This window comes from Tachysurus vachellii, chromosome 10 (genome assembly GCF_030014155.1).
Source record: "Tachysurus vachellii isolate PV-2020 chromosome 10, HZAU_Pvac_v1, whole genome shotgun sequence".
Lineage (NCBI taxonomy): Eukaryota > Metazoa > Chordata > Actinopteri > Siluriformes > Bagridae > Tachysurus > Tachysurus vachellii.
Window position 1 is genome coordinate 24,552,080 of NC_083469.1, and position 21,722 is coordinate 24,573,801.

Below are 21,722 nucleotides of genomic sequence, written 5' to 3' on the forward strand. Positions count from 1 at the left end.
ATCTATCTATCTATCTATCTATCTATCTATCTATCTATCTATCTATCTATCTATCTGTCTGTCTGTCTGTCTGTCTGTCTATCTATCTATCTGTCTGTCTGTCTGTCTATCTATCTATCTGTCTGTCTGTCTGTCTGTCTGACTGTCTATCTGTCTGTCTGTCTTTCTTTCTTTCTTTCTTTCTTTCTTTCTTTCTTTCTTTCTTTCTTTCTATCTATCTATCTATCTATCTATCTATCCTTCAAAGAAGCTCTAATAGCTATGTTATCTTGAAAAGGCTGTGAAGGCACTAGAAGGCTATAAATCCAATAAAGCAGGTCATCAGGTCATCCGACACCGAGCAGTTATTTCCATAGGGAATGACAGACAGTTTGCAGTTTTCTTTTTTCTTCTCCCAGGAGTAATTTGATAGGAAGTGCATGCAGGAAGCAGCTACAGACAATGGCTGATACATGATGGCAATGAAATTCAATAACAAACCACAGGGATGCACAGGACGGAATGGCAAAAAAGAGACTCTTTAGGGGGGGAAAAAAATCAATTTTCTGATAGTGTACCAGACAGTAATAAATGTCTAAATGTGTGCAATCTATCATTAACACACAGCCCAAAAATCAGTGTCCCACTGATATTAGTAAGGTAAACAACACCGTGGACCACTAATTTAATACTAATAATGTTATTTAAGTAATTTTAATCCCTCTGGAATATTTGGAATATTTGCCAAGTCACATTTTTAACAGGAAGTTGCATCATCTGAATTTCATGATGAAATGAACGAAAATATGTTCACTTTTTGTTTTATTTATTTGTTTGTTTGTTTATTTATTTATTTATCTCTAAATAAACTGACCAATAAACAGTTTATAAACTGACCAATGAGCTCACTTTAAAATTACAGCACTGTTACACAAAGGAAATTATTTACCAAAAAATATTTTGGTATATTTTGTAAGTATATGCTTTAAAAAAATTGCCCTGTTTCTTTAATCCTTGTTGTTTGTTTAAGAGGTTTTTTTTGTTTGTTTAAATGTATTTTCTTAGATTCAGTTTCGCAAAATATGCATTGTGCTCAGTAATGTAATCATCGGTCTAGTCAACATGTATTGTGTTGTCGTGGAGTGTTTTAATAGACAATTTATTCTATATTCAATAGAAATTTTCTTGTCATTCTGCTTCAAAATGTCATAAGACCAAAGAAAACAAATGCACATAGGAAGCTAAACCTTATCCAGAAATATAAATACTATGAATAGTCATTTGCTCTGCCCTGTTAGAAGGTCCTTTAAAAATGTACATATGTTATTTCAAATAAGTTAACATAATAACTTATTATTCAGTCTTTTTTTTTCTTTTAAATGGTTGATTTCATATTTATTAAGCTTTTAGGACATCATCATTACACATCCTCAATTACCATTAGTCATATAGTCATATATATATATATATATATGACTGTATATTTCCTTTACTAAACAGACGGTCAGCCACAAGCTATTGGGCTTCATCACTATCTGAAGCCATAGTGATAATCTGTTCATATGAACATTAATATTTAACATTGATGGGTTTTACAATCAATGATTATGGTTCCTGCAGAAGTCATCTGAGAATCTGGTTTAAAGCTGGATTAAATACATCACAGTACCTAGTGATGATAACTAGTGGCCTGGTGGAGAAAAATAAATAAATCAACATAGAGATTTCAATTCCTTATTTTTATTCTGTTGAAGCTAAAATTAAAATTTCAAAGAAATCTGCATTGAACAAAAAAAAAATCACATAGTGTAAATGCAGGCTGGTGTAAAACAGAGTTACTGTTATCCCATTGTGTGGATGTAATTTTTTGTAATAGACGATAGCACCTCCTGAATTGTTTTACTCCTTTATTAATGAATATATCATACTTTTTATAAGGTACGTTTAATGTTGTAGACAGTCCTGAAGATCTTCTTGGGAAATTTACAACTTTATCCCTGACTGTCACAAAATATTGACGGTGGAGACTCCTTCCACATGCAAGAAATGATGCCTGCTGTCTCTATGCAGCATTCAGGAGTCTGTAAAATGGCTGATATTCTATTATAGACACCAGATCAGAGTGCTGGGACATAAAATGATAGAAAATCTTTTAGCAAAGGTGTGTGTTTTCCTTCAGAAAATTTATAATCAAACTAAACCTTGCTGTCAGATTTTTAAAAATGTTTTGTTAACCTTAATTTTGTTCGTATTTGTGTATAGGTTGTAAAATTTCAATCACTTCTAAATTATGATGTGCGTTTATGGCACATCTTATTTACAGACATTAATGATGCCCATATAACTCCATGAAAGGAAAACAAATGAGGCAGCATTCACTAAATTATCCAATACGGCATACCATGCTTTTGTAGGGTGCCATTACTTTTGTCCTGGCTTGCCTTTTTTCTTGTCATTAATATGAAATATGACTTCAGAATGACTTTTTTTTTTTAAGCTGGTGGTCGTTATGTTTTCTTATATGTAAATTTACACAAACTATAATGAAGTGTTAATGTTTTTTTTTTTCCCTGAGAGAATTGAAATTTTACAGATACTGTACCGTGATTCTCTCCTAAATGCTCCTGAATAAATGATTTCCTTCATATCCGGTCTGATAAACGAAGCTTTTCGTGTGGATGAAAGCAGGTATTGAGAAACCTCATTAAAAATGTATCATGATGACTTTCCGGTCTTTTATCATCAATCCTTACTTAATACAGTAGAAGCAATACAAAGAAAATACAAATCACTCACGCACATTAACCTGGTCAGTATTTATATGCAGTGTTTATTGGAAATTGTGATCTAGTACACGTTATTATTCTGAGAGGGAGGAAATGGTTAACAATGTGGTCCATTTAAATGACTTGCTTTAAAGGCTGATGACATAGTAGGCAATTATATGATAAAAATAAGATGTCCAATTGCTTGTTTCCTCTCTTAACACATTTTCCATCTGATAATGTATATATACGATGTTAAAAAAACGCCATGTTGAAGAAACCGAGGCTGTTCCGTCTCATTACGAAAATCAGCCAGAGAGTTCAGTTCATATACACAGTATACATAGAATATCAGACATTATACTTTACAACAACATCTTTTCTTATGGGGTATAAGTGCAAAATCTGCTAAAAGGCAACGAGTAATTCGGAAAGGGTATAAATATTATTGGCTATTGGTTATAGATGGAGAAAACGGCCTAAAGAATCAAATAAATAAACAAATCTATGCTAAAGCCAAAATCCTGCATGGCCATTTCAATGAAGGGCGAAACCGTTGTATAATTAAGCTCAGGTCTATGTCTGAGATCTCATTTGCATATAACACAGTAGATACAGTCAATAGAAAAGTAAAACGTATAACTCAAGTGTAAGCCATGGACCTTTCCATCGATAATAGGCAATGCGATAAATCTTAAGGTCTTGTCCACATTCGTATAAAGATATTTCTTAAGATGGTCTTCGTTTTCAGCCTGATTCATCCCGAGGCATCACTTGGAACGCTAAGAATTTTTGAAACAGATTTTTGTTGAGTGATCATCCAGCTCCATTACATCCAACACAGACGATTAAAGGGTTAAAGCCAACGATGTTGGTGTTTCTAATCTATGTCCAGGGTAAAAACGTTTCCTTTTTTTTTTTAAAATGTCTGGAAGCCTGGGAAAACCCTTCAGATGTTACTGTTAAAAAAATGGCAGATTTTTGTCTATAAAATACTGTAGCGGGAGTTAAGGACACTTCTCCTAATCACCAAAAGAGGTGAGAGCATTAACGCTACTCTAACAACTACTTTGTTATTTTATTTATTTAAGCTACTCAAATTCTTTGCAAAGTCTTTCCATTACCAAACATCTGTATCGTCTTTTGTTACGTCTGACTGCCTTGCTGTGTTTTGACTCGTTGTCAGATTATCCTTTGACTGTGTTTACTGGCAAATAAACCTTGTCATTTAGCTTTGATGCATTTTATAAAACATAAATATAGTTTTAGATTTTTACTAATACAACATGCAAATGTCTTTTATTTAGGTTACCTTAGCTACCTTAGCTTACAAAGTTAAGACCAGAGTGTCTGAAAGTGTCTAAATCTGAAAGTGATGAAATCGACTGTTAAATTAACTAAAATTTTCCGACACAGAAATCAGAATGAATTTGATGATACTATATATCTGTAGATATATATATAGTAGAAAATGTCAAAAGGTCACCATGTGAAGGGTTTTCCCATGTACCTGTATTAATGTGGGGAAATAAAATTATGGGGAAGTGGCGGCTCAGGACTATTGATCAGAAGGTTGTGTGCTTGAATCCCAGGACCACTAAGCTGCCACTGCTGGGCCCCTAAGTAAAGTTCTTAACCCTTAGTTGTTCAGTTGTATAAAAAAAATGGATGGATGTAAGTGGCTCAGGATAAGAGGGCAGCTCATGCTGTTAAGGCTCTGGGTTGTTGATTGGAAGATCATGGTTCAAGCTACAGCACTGACAAACTACCACTGTTGGGCCCTTAAGCAAGTCCCGTTCTCTGCTCCAGTGCTGCTGTATCATGGCTTTCACTCCAACCTTCAAAGTTGGGATATAAAAAGAAAAAAATTTGCAATGCATATGTGACAAAATTAAGGCTTGTCTCTATAACGGTGTCTTCTGAAAGACATAAATGTAAAACCACGAAGACTCTTGAATGATTGCATGAGTTATCTAACTACTACTTGAAATTTTTAATTGAAAATATACACACTTTAAATGTGCATTAGTGGTGTGTCAAGGTGACTGACCTTGAGATTGTAGAACAATATCAGTTACGTCTGAGGGAAAAAAGTAATGCATGAAGAATATAAGTGTATCAGAGCTTGGCATGAATAGATGCATTGAAGAAAAAAAATGATCCCGAAAAAAAAAATGAATGCCCAAGTTTCATCCTTGTTTCAGTGCTTACAGAACTGCTGCTGTAATCACAAAGACTGTCATAAGATACAGTACATACTGTTTGGTTTCCTTTTGAGATTTTAGTCATTATGGATCTAAATCTACATCCAGAGTTCTGTAACGCTGCTTTGGGACAATATTAATAAGTACCCTAAGTGCTATACAAATACGGTAGACTAAAGGTATCCAGTTTAAGTTCATTCCCATAAGACTTAGGATGTCTGCATGTCCATTCCTGGCCTTTTCTACTTGATCATTCAAAATGACCTTCATCAGGAAGACGTTTTCCAGCCAGCAGCTTTCTAGAGATTTCCCCCAATTTAGTTGGCGCCAGCTCCCATCACATTATCTCTTCTATCGCACGTCAGATACCGGTGCATCAGGACAAAATGTGTTTCCATCTCTTCTCTTTCTCAAATTGCTGCTCATGTCACACTGAACGATGTTCCACTTTGGATCAGTGTTATAGGTTTGATTTCGTCTAATGTACCAGAAGTCTCGTTAACGTTAGACTAAAGAGTGCTATGGCTGTCTGAATGTGGGACACTTTTAAAATAAAATGAACTGAAGTTAAATTAAAAAAAAAACAATTTAATGCTTATTAAGAGCATTAAAACCGAATATTCATTTATGCAAATACTGTATTTGGAGATTGTCGATGAGACACAAAAACAGTCTATAAAATCTATAAGTACTTCAAATGCTAAATAAAATAGATAAATAAAACAACGGATGAAAATGTTGCAGGAAAATAAATAAATCCTGCATACACACTATCAGAAATAGAGATACCAAGTGGTTTCCTGATCTTTCCTTACAAGTACATGTTTAGTACCTGTAGGGTGTGCATTTAAAGGGGTGTGGGTTTAATGTACATTTTTTTCAGTCTAGCGATACAAAAGATGGTACAACAGCAACAACAAGAGATAGTAGATTTTGGTACCTTTATTTCTGAGAGTGCATGAAATCACAGGAACTTTTTTATGCTACTTCAGTTTTTTTTTTCGTAGCTGTAATGTTATTACTGTTACTATTATTACCCTGTCATGTTTTAATGAGCTAAAAGAAGCTCAAGATTGATTGTAGAAAGGAAGACCTTCATCTCACCCCGAAACCCAGGGACGATAATGCTTTTTCAGACTCTGAGAGGTGGCTGTAACTTCGCCATTTTGCATGTGCAATCTTCTGTAAAAAATTACACCTCTCAGGAAAGTACGTTCCTACGATTCGTTTGCTCGTTACACATCGCAAGTCCCGTCACATTTGAAGTGGTATTGCCTGAGGTAATCCCTGAGTGTGTGAGGCAGGGGCAAAGTCTCAATGCCCTTATATGTAGTGCAGCTACAGATTAACGCCCTGCACAGATGCTGCAGGGAAAAGGGGAAGTTCCTTGGCAGGGGTCGAGACAGGAGCGGCTCAAAGAACAGGCATGTGGCTGGATCGCTGTAGTGCTTCAGAAGACCTGTGACACTCACGTCTCTGTACATGCAGGGGTCACGGCAGTCAAAGCTGAAGCGTTTGCCGCTCTGCTCTATGCGGGCGTGCAGAGAGCGGCTATAACGTCTGAAGCTGACTGAGAACAGGTAGTCATCCTGCGCAGAGTCACGGAGCAGGAACGTGCCTTCAGGCTGGCCTTCTAGAAGCTGCTCAGCCTCAAAACGGTTTAGGACGCCCCAGTAACAAGGGTTGTTGTTGATCTGAAGAAGATCAGGCACTAAGATGTAGTCGGCATGTGCGCAACACTGGGGAGCTCCATGAATAAAGGACGAGTCCCAATCGGTCAAACTGGAAGCACCGTTAGAACTGACTTCCTCCCAGGAAATAAACGCAGAAGGCGATGTGGACATCCTTCTGCTTTTGTGATCCTCAAGGACTAATGATGCATTCTGATGTGTGCCATGCTTCTTGATAAGGTGCCAACACTGCGCCAGTTCGGACTTTGGCGAGAAGGGACACTTGTCCTCCATGAGTTCAGACACGTGAATCTTACGCTTGGACCACAGGAGCACAGAGAACGGGCGTGACGACCCGCTCTGGTGATGATGGTGATGATGGTGGTGGTGGTGATGATGATGGTGGCCACGGAGAGGGAGACACTGCCCCACTGCATCCTGGAACTTCTGTCTGAGAGATCGGCGAGACAGCGCTTTTCTGCACATGGAGTCTATGTCTCCATCTCCGATTGCTGTGCAGCTGCATTTCCTTTCCCTCCGTCTCTGGGGACAGGAAGTTGAGCGGATGTTCTGCTCATCCGGTGTGTCTCCTTCCTCTCCTTTTGCAAGGGCGTCATGGCGCGGACCACGAGAGCGCTTCTTAACGCTGCGGATGTAGCTGTCCACACTCCAGCTACGCAGGTTTTTGGGACGTGCGTCTGAGGGTCTGGATTTCTTCTCTGACATAATGTGGAGGATTTACTTCACGTGCAAAGGAGGACAAAATCAAATATAGAGAGCAGTTTATAATAAAATAAAATAATAATAATAATAATAATATATATTATATATTAATATTTCAAAGTCATTACTCAGATCTCAAAAATAAAAGAAAAAACTAATATATTTCCTTATTTTCTTAAGAAATATTTGCTATGGTAAACTTTAATAATAACTTTAATAAATATACATGTTTCATTTATTTAAAAAGAACAAATTTAATATTAAATTTAGCAAATAAATAAAAAGATGCCAGGGGTTTGTTTAACAAGGAAATTAATCAGTCGTCCTATTTTACAACTTATTTAACACCTGAAATAATCTATAAATGTATTTAATATGTTTTTTCTAGTTTCCCGATAAAGAAAAACAGATAGAAAAACTCTGTTTCTTTTTGGTAATATATGTAATATATGAAATACTTTTTGTAAAGCTAGAGATAATGCAGCTCTAATTACTTCACAAGTTGAAAATAAGACAAAGGTCTTAAAAATAAAATCAGAAAACAAATCCACCAGTAATATAAATAGCAAAATGTCCCTAAATCAACAATAATTAAAAAAAGTCTTACCTTCAAACTCAACAGTGGCGTGTAAAATACTGTATAAGTTGTTAATATTTAGTCCTCAGGCTGTGAATTGTCCCATGGCGTCAAGCAGCTCTCCGTGTGCGAGTGTGTGTGAGTGTGTGTGAGTGGTGAACAGCGCAGAGAGAGTATAATGAGCACAGAGAGAGAACGTCTCGCCTTTAAAGAGCTCTCATGGAGCAATTCCTCAGAGACACGCTGACCCTTCGCTGAGAGTGCAGAAGGCACAGCAGCCCCCCCAGACACACACACACACACGGCGATAAACGTAACACACACACCGTGAACAATTAACAGTTAAACCGTGGAAGTACAGTCTACTATCTGTTTAGAAATCTATTCATTCTTAGAAAATAAAGATGTTTATTTCATTACTTTTTATTTTTATAACAGCAGCTCTGAAAGTAGATCTGGCTGCAAGGCAAATCACAGGTTTATATTAATACACTTCAAATGTTTTATTGTTATTACAGTAACAACTTACAACTATACTGTACTTGCATGAGGACATGTTTATTTAGCATTTATGGAAGAGTCTCCAGCGTCATTGATTTGTAACAGTTAAAGGTAAGGCTTTCATGTTAAGTTTCCCAAATACAGGAAAGTCGTTGGTTTCAAGAAAGGTAAGAAAAAACTTCAAGAAAGGTAAAAAAACATATTTAACAGTTATTTCTACCTGCTGTGATTAATGCTATATGGCTGTAAATGCAGTCTTAGAAATACTGTATTAGAAATTTTGTAATTGTAAATTTGTTATTTTCCTGCCTTGTGTACTCTATTCTTTTCTTGTGTGTTTAATTTATGTCATATTCACGGTGTAAGAATTTCATTGTACTGTATAGTGTTTACTGTCTGTTTCCTGTACATATGACAAAAAACTCTTGAACTCCATAAAATTCAGTCTTTTAGCCTCAGAAGTGACTTGATAATTTGTGGTCTCGATCTTGACTTGCCTCAATCGATCTCGATCTCGATCTTGACTTGCCTCAGTTAACTTAGTGTTGAATTTAAACTTTAGTGTTGACTTTCTTGTGTGTGTGTGCGACTGCGATGGGTTGGCACTCCGTCCAGGGTGTATCCTGCCTTGATGCGCAATGACGCCTGAGATAGGCACAGGCTCCCCGTGACCCGAGGTAGTTCGGATAAGCGGTAGAAGATGATTGAATGAATGAATGTTGACTTTCTTGCGGTAAAGCATATCCACAGTGTCACGTTAACGCCTAAAACTTCCACATATACAACGTAAATAAGTAAGTCCCTCTGGATAAGGGTGTCGGAAAATGCCATAAATGTAAATATGTTCCAACAGCCCAAGTCAAATGCCTATATATCAGCCTTTGTGTTCTCTATTTAACATGTGTTAAGGTACATTTGTGACCTCCAGTATAGCCTTGGCTAGCCACCAGTTTGTCTTCTAATGAGTCGATAGCAGCAGCCGTTAATTTACCCAGGCAATCTTGTTAGGACGGAAACGGAAAGAGCTCTTAACCAGCATTGAGCGCTTGATTTATTGATTTTCTGGTCGATATGAGTCTTCCTCAAAGCCGTGCACATCCGGCCAGTCCTGCTCTGTCCTTCTGCTCACCCATTAGCCATCACAGACGTCGTCCAGGTCTCAGATGCCATTTCCAGTTCCCGAAGCCTAAAAAAAACCTTCTCAGTGTCAGATATCAAAGCTTGAAGGACAGCAGCCTAAAAGGCCTCCATGATCAATTCAATAACTCCTTAGGATTTAGGGGTAATTAGGTGATGTCATTTTCAAACTTTTTTTTCCCCCTGCCACCACATCTCATGTTTGACAACCTTCCTTATTGCAATGAAATATTGATGTGATTGTTTGGTACTAACACACATTTGGGCATCTCAAGAGGCTGCAAGTTAATGATGTTGTTCTCAGTTAAAAGAGGTTGAGGTTCAGTTCATTTCAGGTTGTCTACATTTTATAAACATCAAATATGAATGAAAAAAAATTGTTTGTACCATTTTGTCCAGATGGAGTCAATCAGGCGACGTATTTTGATATTTTAAGTTCCTTCATTTTGCTCACATGTAGCTAAAATACACACCCTCACTTCACAAGAGATCTAAGTCAAAAAACATCTAAATCATAGATGAATGGATGGATGATAGAATGGATTTTTGGTTTGATGGAATAATGTATAGATGTTTGGATACACAGTTGGCTGGATGGAATGATGGACAGATGGGTAGAAAAAGTAATAAGTCTTTAAATGGATGGATGGATGGATCGATGGACAAATGAATGGATCTTTGGATGGATGGATGTATGTATGGATGGACGAATGGATACTTTGATAAACAGTTGGAAGGTTGGATGAATAAATGAAGGGATAAATGAATGAATTTTTGGATGGACTGATGGTTAGGTGGAAAGATGGATGAATGTATGTATGTATGTATGGATGGATGGATAGATGAAAAAATGAATCGGTCTTTGGATGGATGGATGGAGGGACAGACAGTCGGACGAATGGATCCTTGGATAGACAGTTGAAAGGATAATTGGATGAATGAAAGAATCTTAAGATGGTTGGATGGATTGATCAATGGAATAATGGCTCAATGGTTGGATAGGCTGTGGGAACGATGTATGAATAAAAGGATATTTAGATGGATAAATGAATAGATAGATGGTAGAACAGGATGGACCAGGTCAGAATAAAAAGATTCATGTCTAAACTGTTCTAAAATCTAACATACACTAAAATCAATAGTTCCTTTCATGTAAAGATATTTATTTAATTTCAATTGGCTCACATAATAGGATCCTGGACCCACTAATCCATAGTTTATTACTTATTCATTTCCATACTCACATATTATTTGGCTTCCGGGAAAGCCAGAGTAGGACAACAATAAATGGATAAAGTTTCAGTTTGATAGAGCCCAATGCACATAAATAAATGAATAAAAAATAGATAAATAGAACATAAACAAATGAATAAAAAAAATCAGTAATACATGTTATTTATAAATAAAAAATATATTTAAAATATATTATTTATTTACTTTATAATTTAGTTATATTTTAATTATTTATTACCCGTTGTGGTTTTAGATTAAAATGAAAGCGTAGGCATGTATCTATGCTTAAAAGGCTAGTCTCAAGATCATTTCTTGTGTATTGCATATCAGACTACAGAGAGAACAAATCTTCTCTTGTCATTGTAAAATGCATCCATGTCTCTGATCTGCACGTGATCCAGCTACGCCCAGGAAGTTGCTGTAACTCAGTATTCCCATTAACATGGCACAGTTTATCTTGGCAGTGGAAGAAATTGGGCCAAGGGGGTTTCACATATGCCAGCTATTACGCCGCCATCGATCTAATGAACAACAGAGCCTTCAATGGCATCATGAATATTTTATTCTGCTGTGTAGTCAAACGGGAACATGACAACCGTACAATGCCTCGCCCTCTTTTTATGACCACTTCCCTTTGTGCTGAAGCCTTAACACCTCCCGAATGGCACGTTTATGGCATTTAATGAGGATCATTCAGGAAACCAACCGTATAGACTATTCTCGTCTGCCTTGTAGACTATATATAAACAGCTGACTCACTCTGTCTGGAAGATAATATCATGTGACCATCATTCATTCAGCTCTTCTCAAGAATGGTGGCTCTTTCAGTGATGGAAAGAGGATAATTAAATCAGCAGGAGGTCTCTGGCTCTGTAGATCCCACCACATGCCCTCATTGATCCATGTCTTTGGATGCAGAGCTGAAGGAACTGCTGTAGGTGATTATGCCAGTGTACTGAGTCAGTAAAATCACATTATGGGTGCATATTTAAAGCTTATAATTGGTTACTGGGAAGTCTGCAGAGCTGACTACACATCAGGCAAACCTTGGAATTTGGTTAGCTGTTAGCTAATGTTTAATATTAGCAACAAAATCAAAACTTAACTAAATAAAACTAGGTAATTTAGCTAACTAATTTACAAAACTAGCCAATTTATCAAACTTGCAGTTAAGGCAACTTAAATTACTTATTTAGATTTGATTTTATCTTAACTGCAGGCCCGTAGCCAGCCTATTGAAAGGGGGGGTTCTTTTTTCAAAAAGTGGACCTTTTTTGCAGTTTTTCTCCTCCTTTTGTATTTAATTATGAGATTCAAATACTTCATTTTGGTGACCTTTTCTGCACTAATCTGTGCTGGATTAGCTTGTCTGCTGGTATCTTAACGAGCACGCTTTTTGATGCACCTAAATTATTTACTGCATTGTTGTAAAATTGCGTCCTCATGTACCACCTTTGTCAGTCCATACACAGTTCATAAGTTTAAAGACCACAATAACAACAGAATAGATTTAATGAACTTTACTGAAGTATTAATAATAATTATTTTCATCATCATTTCTTGACTCTCTGTCAATGCCTCTTTGCTTGTTGCTGTATTTGTCTTGACACTTATGGATTTAATACACTGGTCAGTTCCAATCTTCTTGGGTGCAATTATTACGTAACTAGTACGTCGTGTGTTAGCTGGGTAGGCATCGTAAATCAATTAATACACTAATCATTCCAGTTAATTTACCTCAAGCGGTTTCAGAGGAATAAAGACGCACACCGAAGGAGAGAAGCATTTCCAATGGCTCCAGTCTGCCGGTATTGGCCAAACACAAAAGTCGATATTGCACAGCCAATATCACTGAATATCCCCCTATGTTTTATTATTATAATTACGCTACGTTTATATGCATATTATATTGTAGACTATTGAGTGGATAAAATATAGAAATCCTTTTAATTAAAATATATATATATATATATATATATATATATATATATATATATATATATATATATATATATATATATATGCTTTGAAAAGTGTATTGCGAGAACTCTCTCTGAACTGCACGCTCGGCACACACACACAAACACACGTCCAGCTACAATAATGTATCATGTATCATATTAATTTGAAACAGCAACCCAGAACCTGGACCTTTGGCAGTGAGGGGGGTTCGAACAAGCTTATATATATAATACAGGTTTTTCCATCCCTGATTAACCCAGTGATAAGACATTGTCATTTATGTGTAAAGGTAAAAAAAGCAAATTTAACCAATAAACAACAATCAAACAAATCTTAGAATATATTGGTTGCTTAATTACACATGGCATATTATCAAAAGGAAAAAAGAACATACCTACCTAGCAATTTTCATTCATTCATTCATCTTCTACCGCTTATCCGCACTACCTCGGGTCACAGGGAGCCTGTGCCCATCTCAGGCGCCATCGGGCATCAAGGCAGGACACGCCCTGGACGGAGTGCCAACCCATCGCAGGGCACACACACACTCTCATTCACTCACGCACTCACACACTAGGGACAATTTTCCAGAGATGCCAATCAACCCACCATGCATGTCGGAGGAAACCGGAGTACCCTCCTAGCAATTTTAACTAACTAATTTAAAACATATAACTAGCTAATTTACAAAATTGACTAGCTAGCTAATAAGTCAATTAAAAAATACCTGCCTTGCTATTTTAACAAACTAATTTACAAAATGTAAATGATTTTAATAATTGTATTTTTTTTTTGCAATTATAATTAGTTTTCAATTAATGTGAGTAATTTGAATACAGTTGACATAACTTTACAAGTCAATTTGACAAAACTTCACAACTGGCTCGATATTTTTAACAACCTATTTACTCGCTAGCTATTTTAACTAGCTAATTTATTCAACTAGGTAATTAACCAAAATTTTACTTAACATACTACTTTAACTTTGACTGTGAATTTATCAAAGTATCTTAACTATAGTAATTAAGTACAATTAATAAAGAACAATTAATTATATATTTCTAAAAGTAATAATGGAAACAAACAAAAAAAGCCCAATTATCTGAAAATACAAGCATGTGGTTTAGTGTAATTTACTCTAACCTATAGACATGAACAAAATTCCAGTGTGTAGTTGAACACTGTGACTATATAGGGACTGCAGTCTTGGAGAACCAGGATAATTTTGTCTTTAGTACAATCTGGAATCATTGCTATCTCAATTAATCCCTCAGGCCCCAGGGAGACATTTTGCAGCCAGCGACCCCTTAAAGTCTTAACTAACCTCCAGGAACATATTCATAACATTGTTTCAATGTGTACGATAACATTTTGTTTATGCGTTAAACCCATAGTGAACTTTCCAGGATCTGGATACATTACCTGGTAAATAGGCTAACTTTTAAGTATTAGTATTAGTAAATAAAAAATATAATAACTTTGATAATGAAGAATTGTGTAATTTCAGACGTTTTTAGGTTTACAAAACAATTAATTATTCCTTGGTTCAAATAAATGATTTAAACGTATAGAAAATATAGCAAACTGTGAAAATAAAGCGTTCAAAAATCTTAAGACAAGCACTTTATATAAAAGCCCACGTTCCTTTTTTAACACTTTACCTTTGTTCCAAAACTACGGATGTGGTATGACTAGACAAAGAGATTTAGTTTCATAGTCTGGCCATTAGGAATAGACCCGCTGCATCTCCTCGAGTTATATCCTCCACTCAATGCAACGATCCGTACCGGAGTCATGTAAACTATTATATCAGCTTTCTGCCAGGCAGATTTTTCCCCCCCGCTGTGAGCTGAGCCATTTCCCGGTTCATTCAATACCTTCTGTCTGTTGGCCTGCAGCGCCGGTAACTGAAGATGAATTATGGAATAACTGTTATTGCTACATGTACTACTGCTAGTTTTTATGTCCTGACTTTAACTTCTCTGAATCTGTTCTTCCAGTTCGATCTTGTAAAGCTGAAAACCAAACAGAGAACTTTTCTGTTTATTTGACACTTTTACCTTCATCTGTTTTTCACTTTTTTATGAAAATTGGTTAGATTTTGGTTGTGAATCTAAAGAGAATTGTATAAATAGTTATTAATACTATTAATATTATTAATCTGGTACACCGTGCATACAGTGGATTCATGCATACTCCAAATCCTTACCCAAGACTCAGTTTACACCTGGTCACTTCCTGTGTCTTGTATCTACAGTATATTGTATTCTGAAGGATTTTAAACTCTTGCATTTACACGTTATCAAATACCATATGTCCTCACTCAGACAGACTCAAATATGATTTCTGAATAATTTCTGAACAATTATAGGAATAAAGCTAGTCAAACTCCACACATTTCATCCATCCATCCATCCATCCATCCATCCATCCATCTAACCATTTTCAAACCATCTAAAAAGTTCACTCCAAGGAAACAACTGGTGAAGTACTTGGAGACATCAGGTACCACAGCATACACACACCATTAAGAAAATCTTACATGTACAAAGCCTGAAAGGCTTTTACACAAACAAGAAGCCCCTTCTCAAAGCCTAGAATGTGCCCACCAATTTCAGAGGTGTCCAGTCTTAACCAAAAAGGGCCGCTTATGGGTGCAGGTTTTCATGCCAACTCGAGCAGAAACAGTTTTTTAAAAGCCATGATGGTATCAGGTGTAGCTTCTGCTTGACTGGAATAAAATCCTGCACCCACTCCAGTCCTTTGCGGATAAGTTTGGACACCCCTGGCCAAGATTAAGCCATTGGGAAGAGCAATTTCTGATTTGATCACAGCAGAGCCTGACTATTTTTTGGGAGCAATGGGAGCTCAAGTGGTTAAGGCACTGGGTTGTTGAGCAGAAGTTCAGGGTTCATGCCTCAGCAGTGCTGGACCCTGTGCTGGATATGTGAAGCAAGACTTCACTGTGTTGTAATGTATATGTATAATAATCACACAATGATTGGTGGAAAAAGAGTGAATCAGAAGAATATCAACCCAGGTGGGTGACACCATCATTCTTTGAAGGATTGTCTAGAAATACTGAAACGTAAAATCAAGACACGAGGCTGAAAGTTGGTTGCAACTGGGAACAAAATTGCATAAATATGGCTTGGAAAAAAATATATCTATTTATTCTATTTGTAATACCTAGATGTATGAATTGTCTCACAAAGTTGAATTAATCTGTCTGGCTCAAATATAACCGGTCTGGGTTATTTTTTTATAACCTTTGTTTCTTATATTTATACATTATTCTCTATTCTTACTATGCACCAACACACCAAGACAATTTTTTTGTACATGAAGACCCTACAGGATCTGGAAATAAACCTGATTCAGAACCAGAATCAGATTCAGGTGTATTACCAGGTACTGTAGGTTCCACATGCAACTACTTTTAGTGTTGGTTTATTCCCTTAGCCTGCGTTCTACAATGAAAAAAATGTGTATTCACACATGCACACTCCTTTTTTTCATTGTAGAACTGTTTATACTGCAGAATTGTTTATACTGTTGACTTCCAGGTCTCGCCACCTAGCGCTTGTGTGCCACGTCATTGCCCATCGCCCATAGTGACGGAAGCGGAAGTGCGCTCCTCTAACTCACTCACTCACTCACTCAGTCACTGCATCTGTAAACACTTTACTTTTACAACATTTGGGTTATAAACCGAACCTCGCTTCTGGTCGACGTATGTTCGAGTAAGTAACCGTCTGAATGTCATTGTTACGTTCGTGAAATGAACGGAGAACAGACACAGGTGGCTACTTTATTAATGTTAGCTACTTTATTAATGTTAGCTACTTTATTAATGTTAGCTAGTAGTGTTAGCTACTTTATTAATGTTAGCTACTTTATTAATGTTAGCTAGTAGTGTTAGCTCCTTTATTACTGTTAGCTCCTTTATTACTGTTAGCTCCTTTATTAATGTTAGCTACTTTATTAATGTTAGCTAGTAGTGTTAGCTACTTTATTACTGTTAGCTCCTTTATTAATGTTAGCTACTTTATTAATGTTAGCTAGTAGTGTTAGCTACTTTATTAATGTTAGCTCCTTTATTAATGTTAGCTAGTAGTGTTAGCTACTTTATTACTGTTAGCTACTTTATTAATGTTAGCTAGTATTGTTAGCTACTTTATTACTGTTAGCTCCTTTATTAATGTTAGCTAGTAGTGTTAGCTACTTTATTAATGTTAGCTAGTAGTGTTAGCTACTTTATTAATGTTAGCTACTTTATTAATGTTAGCTAGTAGTGTTAGCTACTTTATTAATGTTAGCTAGTAGTGTTAGCTACTTTATTAATGTTAGCTACTTTATTAATGTTAGCTAGTAGTGTTAGCTACTTTATTAATGTTAGCTAGTAGTGTTAGCTACTTTATTACTGTTAGCTACTTTATTAATGTTAGCTAGTAGTGTTAGCTACTTTATTAATGTTAGCTAGTAGTGTTAGCTACTTTATTAATGTTAGCTAGTAGTGTTAGCTACTTTATTACTGTTAGCTCCTTTATTAATGTTAGCTACTTTATTAATGTTAGCTAGTAGTGTTAGCTACTTTATTAATGTTAGCTAGTAGTGTTAGCTACTTTATTAATGTTAGCTCCTTTATTAATGTTAGCTAGTAGTGTTAGCTACTTTATTACTGTTAGCTCCTTTATTAATGTTAGCTAGTAGTGTTAGCTACTTTATTACTGTTAGCTCCTTTATTAATGTTAGCTAGTAGTGTTAGCTACTTTATTAATGTTAGCTCCTTTATTAATGTTAGCTACTTTATTAATGTTAGCTAGTAGTGTTACCTACTTTATTAATGTTAGCTAGTAGTGTTAGCTACTTTATTAATGTTAGCTAGTAGTGTTAGCTACTTTATTAATGTTAGCTAGTAGTGTTAGCTACTTTATTAATGTTAGCTAGTAGTGTTAGCTACTTTATTAATGTTAGCTAGTAATGTTAGCTACTTTATTAATGTTAGCAACTTTATTAATGTTAGCTAGTAGTGTTAGCTCCTTTATTAATGTTAGCTACTTTATTAATGTTAGCTAGTAGTGTTAGCTACTTTATTACTGTTAGCTACTTTATTAATGTTAGCAACTTTATTAATGTTAGCTAGTAGTGTTAGCTACTTTATTACTGTTAGCTACTTTATTAATGTTAGCTAGTAGTGTTAGCTACTTTATTAATGTTAGTTACTTTATTAATGTTAGCTAGTAGTGTTAACTACTTTATTAATGTTAGCTACTTTATTAATGTTAGTGTTAGCTACTTTATTAGTGTTAGCTAGTAGTGTTAACTACTTTATTACTGTTAGCTACTTTATTAGTGTTAGCTAGTAGTGTTAGCTACTTTATTAATGTTAGTGTTAGCTACTTTATTAATGTTAGCTACTTTATTAATGGTGTACATGACAGAAAGCTAAAGTAATTTGTCTTAATAATAAAAGAAAAAAATGCATATTTGGTTACTAATAACTTATTTCTATGGTTTATACGGTTGTATGATATAGCTAATGTTCGGTTAGATTGATTACTAAGATCCTTTTGTAGGCTTTTATATAGAACCTCTATGTTTCCTTCCATTAGTACAAAGATTTAGGATGTGAGCTACAATGTCTGTTTAATAGATAGATAGATAGACTGACTCTTTGGTTAAGAGTTGAGTTTAAGTGAGTGAGTGACAGAGGATGGATGGGTGGAAAGAAGAAAGGTTAAGATGGTTAAGAATTCTAGCTTTTTGAAAAGCTCCTGAAACCTTTTATAAAAAAGAAAAGAAGTTTTTAATAAGTGTTTTAAAAAAACCTATCCTGGAAACCCAGGACATGATGCGGGAAAAAAAACACACACACACATGCATGCCATTCCATGGCACCACGCACACACCTAGTTATACTAAAATAATCTGGTATTGTGGAAATCTGACCCTTCACGTCTGTCTACATTACTTTACACACCCTGTAACAGGCTGACATAGAGATGTGTAAATGATTAAGAGATTATGATTAATGCTGTGTAAATTAAGAGTCCCAAAGAGAACACTCATGATTTCATTTTCTGTGTACACACAGTGTTAAATATGTGACGTCTGTATAGAGCTGGATCCTCATGCAGTGTGTGAGTTATTTGACCAGGGAATGTTTGAGGATCATAGTACACTGAACAGAGTGGTCTGTGTGCCAGAACACACTGCCTGACTCATGTAAAGTTTGTGGGTGTGTAAGGAATAAGTTAATCACTGTTTCCCTGCTGAGTCTTCAGGGATTTCTAGAGAAAGCATGTTTGCCTCACACCATGTTCTCCCCATGGTTTGGGGTTTTCTTTCTCATTCCACAGACATGTGATGTAGGTTGTCTCTAGTGTGTGAGTGATTGTTCCCTGTGATTAGTTAGCATCCTGTCTTGGGTCTTCCCCACTTCTGTGACTGTAGTTGAATTATTGCTGTTGTATCTCAGGTTTTAAATTAGTGAGGAGCCTCACCACCTCCTTACTAATTTCTCATACTTCCACTCAGGGCCTGTGAGATGTTGCTCGACGAGACGCCACTCTTTGACCCTTCTGTCCTCCAGGAGTTGGACTGGAACAGCAGCAAGGTGTCCTTCTCTCCACCCATCTCACCCTTACAGCCTGGAGATGGACTTGTTCTTCGTCCTCTCCGCCCTGCTGACTTGGACAGAGGTACGCTCTCTTGTCCATCTTTCAATCTACCCTTGGTCTGTATACCTGCATGTGTTTAACACACATGTTTTTGTGTGTGTGTGTGTGTCACCTTGCAGGGCTGTATAAGGTACTGTCGCAGCTCACACATGCAGGAGACGTCACAAAAGAGCAGTTCAGAGGTACTGATGCTTGTTTAGTAGCTAGCTTGGTACCTTCTTTTTATACGGATTGGTCGGAATGTTAGATTTGTAAACTGATTTTATGGCAGTTATTAAAAAAGTCATAGAGCGTAGAATAGCAGTGCATTGTGGGTAACACCCACCGACTAAGTCTTGTTGAATGCTTTGCCGACAGCAAATTTTGAACACATGAAGAAAACGGGTGACTATTATGTCATCGTGGTCGAGGACACAAACCTAGGACAGATTGTTGCCACGGCGACGCTCATCGTCGAGCACAAATTCATCCATGCATGTGCAAAGGTACAGCACACTTTCTACCATTTCTACCACATGTGTGAGGGGATATAAGTGAAAATTGTTTACATTCCTATTCCAGTCACAGGAACCAATACAGTGATTGACTACATATTAAAACATATTTTGCATTGAAAGTACAATCTCTGAAGTGCATTTTTATGACCTGTTTTCTCCTTAGCGAGGGCGTGTCGAGGAAGTGGTGGTCAGTGATGTCTGCCGAGGGAAACAGTTGGGAAAACTGTGAGTTTACAACAAAAATTTTGTTATTTTATTAGCTTTTAGCAATACTAACTAACTGCAGTTAGAATGACAGAGGCCACACCTCCTCTACTAGTGCATATCTTTGTTCAGACAGACTTTGAAATAGGCCACGCCTCCTCCACTGAGACTGACATACACTGAGGCCATGCCTCTTCCACTAGTGCACACCTCCTTCATTGAGACTGACTTTCAGAGGCCACACCTCCTTCATTAGGAAAAGGGCAAAGGCCACTCCTACTTTATTGTGACAGGCACAAAAACCACACCCCCTCCACTAGTGTAAACACTCTTCACTGGACCGGTTCACAAAACACAAACTAAGCATTTGTGTTTCTATTTTAGACAAAATAATTGTTTAAAAGCACCTAATCCATTCAATGATTCGTGCAGACTCGTCGCAACGTTGACTCTGCTCAGCAAAAAACTGCAGTGCTACAAGATCACGCTGGAGTGCTCACAGAAAAACGTGGAATTCTACAAGAAGTTGGGTTACACGCCCTCAGAGGAGACCTACATGCAGTGCCGCTTCTTCGAGTGAGTCCTTCAGGGCCGTGACGGAGCGTGCAGCTCACAGTGACGAGACTTGCCGGTAGTCTGGGACAAATTAAATAAAGAAAAAAATGTATAAAAATCGAATTCTACAGCATGATGAAGGATTGCGGATTGGAAAGTAGAAAATGAAGTAACGGTTGCTTTTACTCTCAGGTGTTCTCTTCACTTGTTAGTCCATTTATGCTGGAAGATATCTTAAAGAAGAAGGTACTTGAATATTTACTTTAAAAAAAACAACAAAAAAAAAAAAACAGAGGTATACTTTTCTATTCTATACAGTAATTTATATTTTATGTATAATAAAAATTACCAAAATATTCTGTCGGGGAATGAAGAGTCAAAGCTGGGTTACAAATTCTCAGTATAGTTTCCTATCGCTCTTAATCTTTAGTTTTTTATTATTACAGTGATCATTTTCTTTGGGTTCATGATCACACTGCTCTTGTACGCGCTGAACGTGTATGTTGTCATATACTGAGCATCAGTACACGTCTAGGAATTTTCTTTTATTATTTATTAGCAGAATGTATACCAGAGAAAGCTGCAAATAAACCAATCAGATAACGCTACACTACTTATATTTTTATATCAAGTGTACAAAACTAATGTACAAGCTCTTAAAGGGAAAAAGGGTAAAATATGTTGTTGGTTTTTTTTTTAAATCCAATTAAATGGATTTTTTTCTGTTTACATGCATTATTTCCTCTTCACACCACTGTACAGAAAGTTACAGAATTTTAATCGCATTTAAAATAAAACTTCTCAAATTCTGACCAATCAGATTGGAGATTCCACTTTCTTTCCTGTCATTAAATGTTCGGGGCAATTAAAATAAAGTCAAAAGAAAATGTTATATAAAATATTTCGAAAGCAATGGTTCTGACTGCATTTTTATTTATTTATTTATTTATTTTTTACAAGAAACATGCTGTTGTAACACGTACTGCTTGTTGGTCTAGCCAATGGGGAGATGATGATCCTTTTACTCGGCAT

The 21,722-nt window shown here is 36.3% G+C and overlaps 2 protein-coding genes across 2 annotated transcripts; one reads left to right on the plus strand and one right to left on the minus strand.

Moving 5' to 3' along the window:
- Positions 1 to 5,799: 5,799 nt before the first annotated feature.
- On the minus strand, positions 5,800 to 8,042 carry socs4 (suppressor of cytokine signaling 4). Its single transcript, XM_060879421.1, has 2 exons — positions 7,949 to 8,042; positions 5,800 to 7,359 (listed from the first exon to the last, which is right to left on the minus strand). The coding sequence occupies exon 2, from the start codon at positions 7,342 to 7,344 to the stop codon at positions 6,184 to 6,186; it is 1,161 nt and encodes a 386-aa protein (XP_060735404.1). The 5' UTR covers positions 7,345 to 7,359; positions 7,949 to 8,042; the 3' UTR covers positions 5,800 to 6,183.
- An 8,317-nt stretch (positions 8,043 to 16,359) lies between these two features.
- gnpnat1 (glucosamine-phosphate N-acetyltransferase 1) lies at positions 16,360 to 21,502 on the plus strand. Its single transcript, XM_060880447.1, has 6 exons — positions 16,360 to 16,494; positions 19,292 to 19,455; positions 19,554 to 19,616; positions 19,792 to 19,919; positions 20,095 to 20,156; positions 20,568 to 21,502. The coding sequence occupies exons 1-6, from the start codon at positions 16,487 to 16,489 to the stop codon at positions 20,713 to 20,715; spliced, it is 573 nt and encodes a 190-aa protein (XP_060736430.1). The 5' UTR covers positions 16,360 to 16,486; the 3' UTR covers positions 20,716 to 21,502.
- Positions 21,503 to 21,722: the final 220 nt, after the last annotated feature.

Bases quoted from the DNA above. Each gene is read 5' to 3' on its own strand.
- socs4 (XM_060879421.1), bottom strand. From the start codon at position 7,344: ATGTCAGAGAAGAAATCCAGACCCTCAGACGCACGTCCCAAAAACCTG.
- gnpnat1 (XM_060880447.1), top strand. The intron at 19,617-19,791 runs GTACTGATGCTT...CTTTGCCGACAG, and splicing joins CACAAAAGAGCAGTTCAGAG to CAAATTTTGAACACATGAAG. The intron at 19,920-20,094 runs GTACAGCACACT...TTTTCTCCTTAG, and splicing joins TCATCCATGCATGTGCAAAG to CGAGGGCGTGTCGAGGAAGT.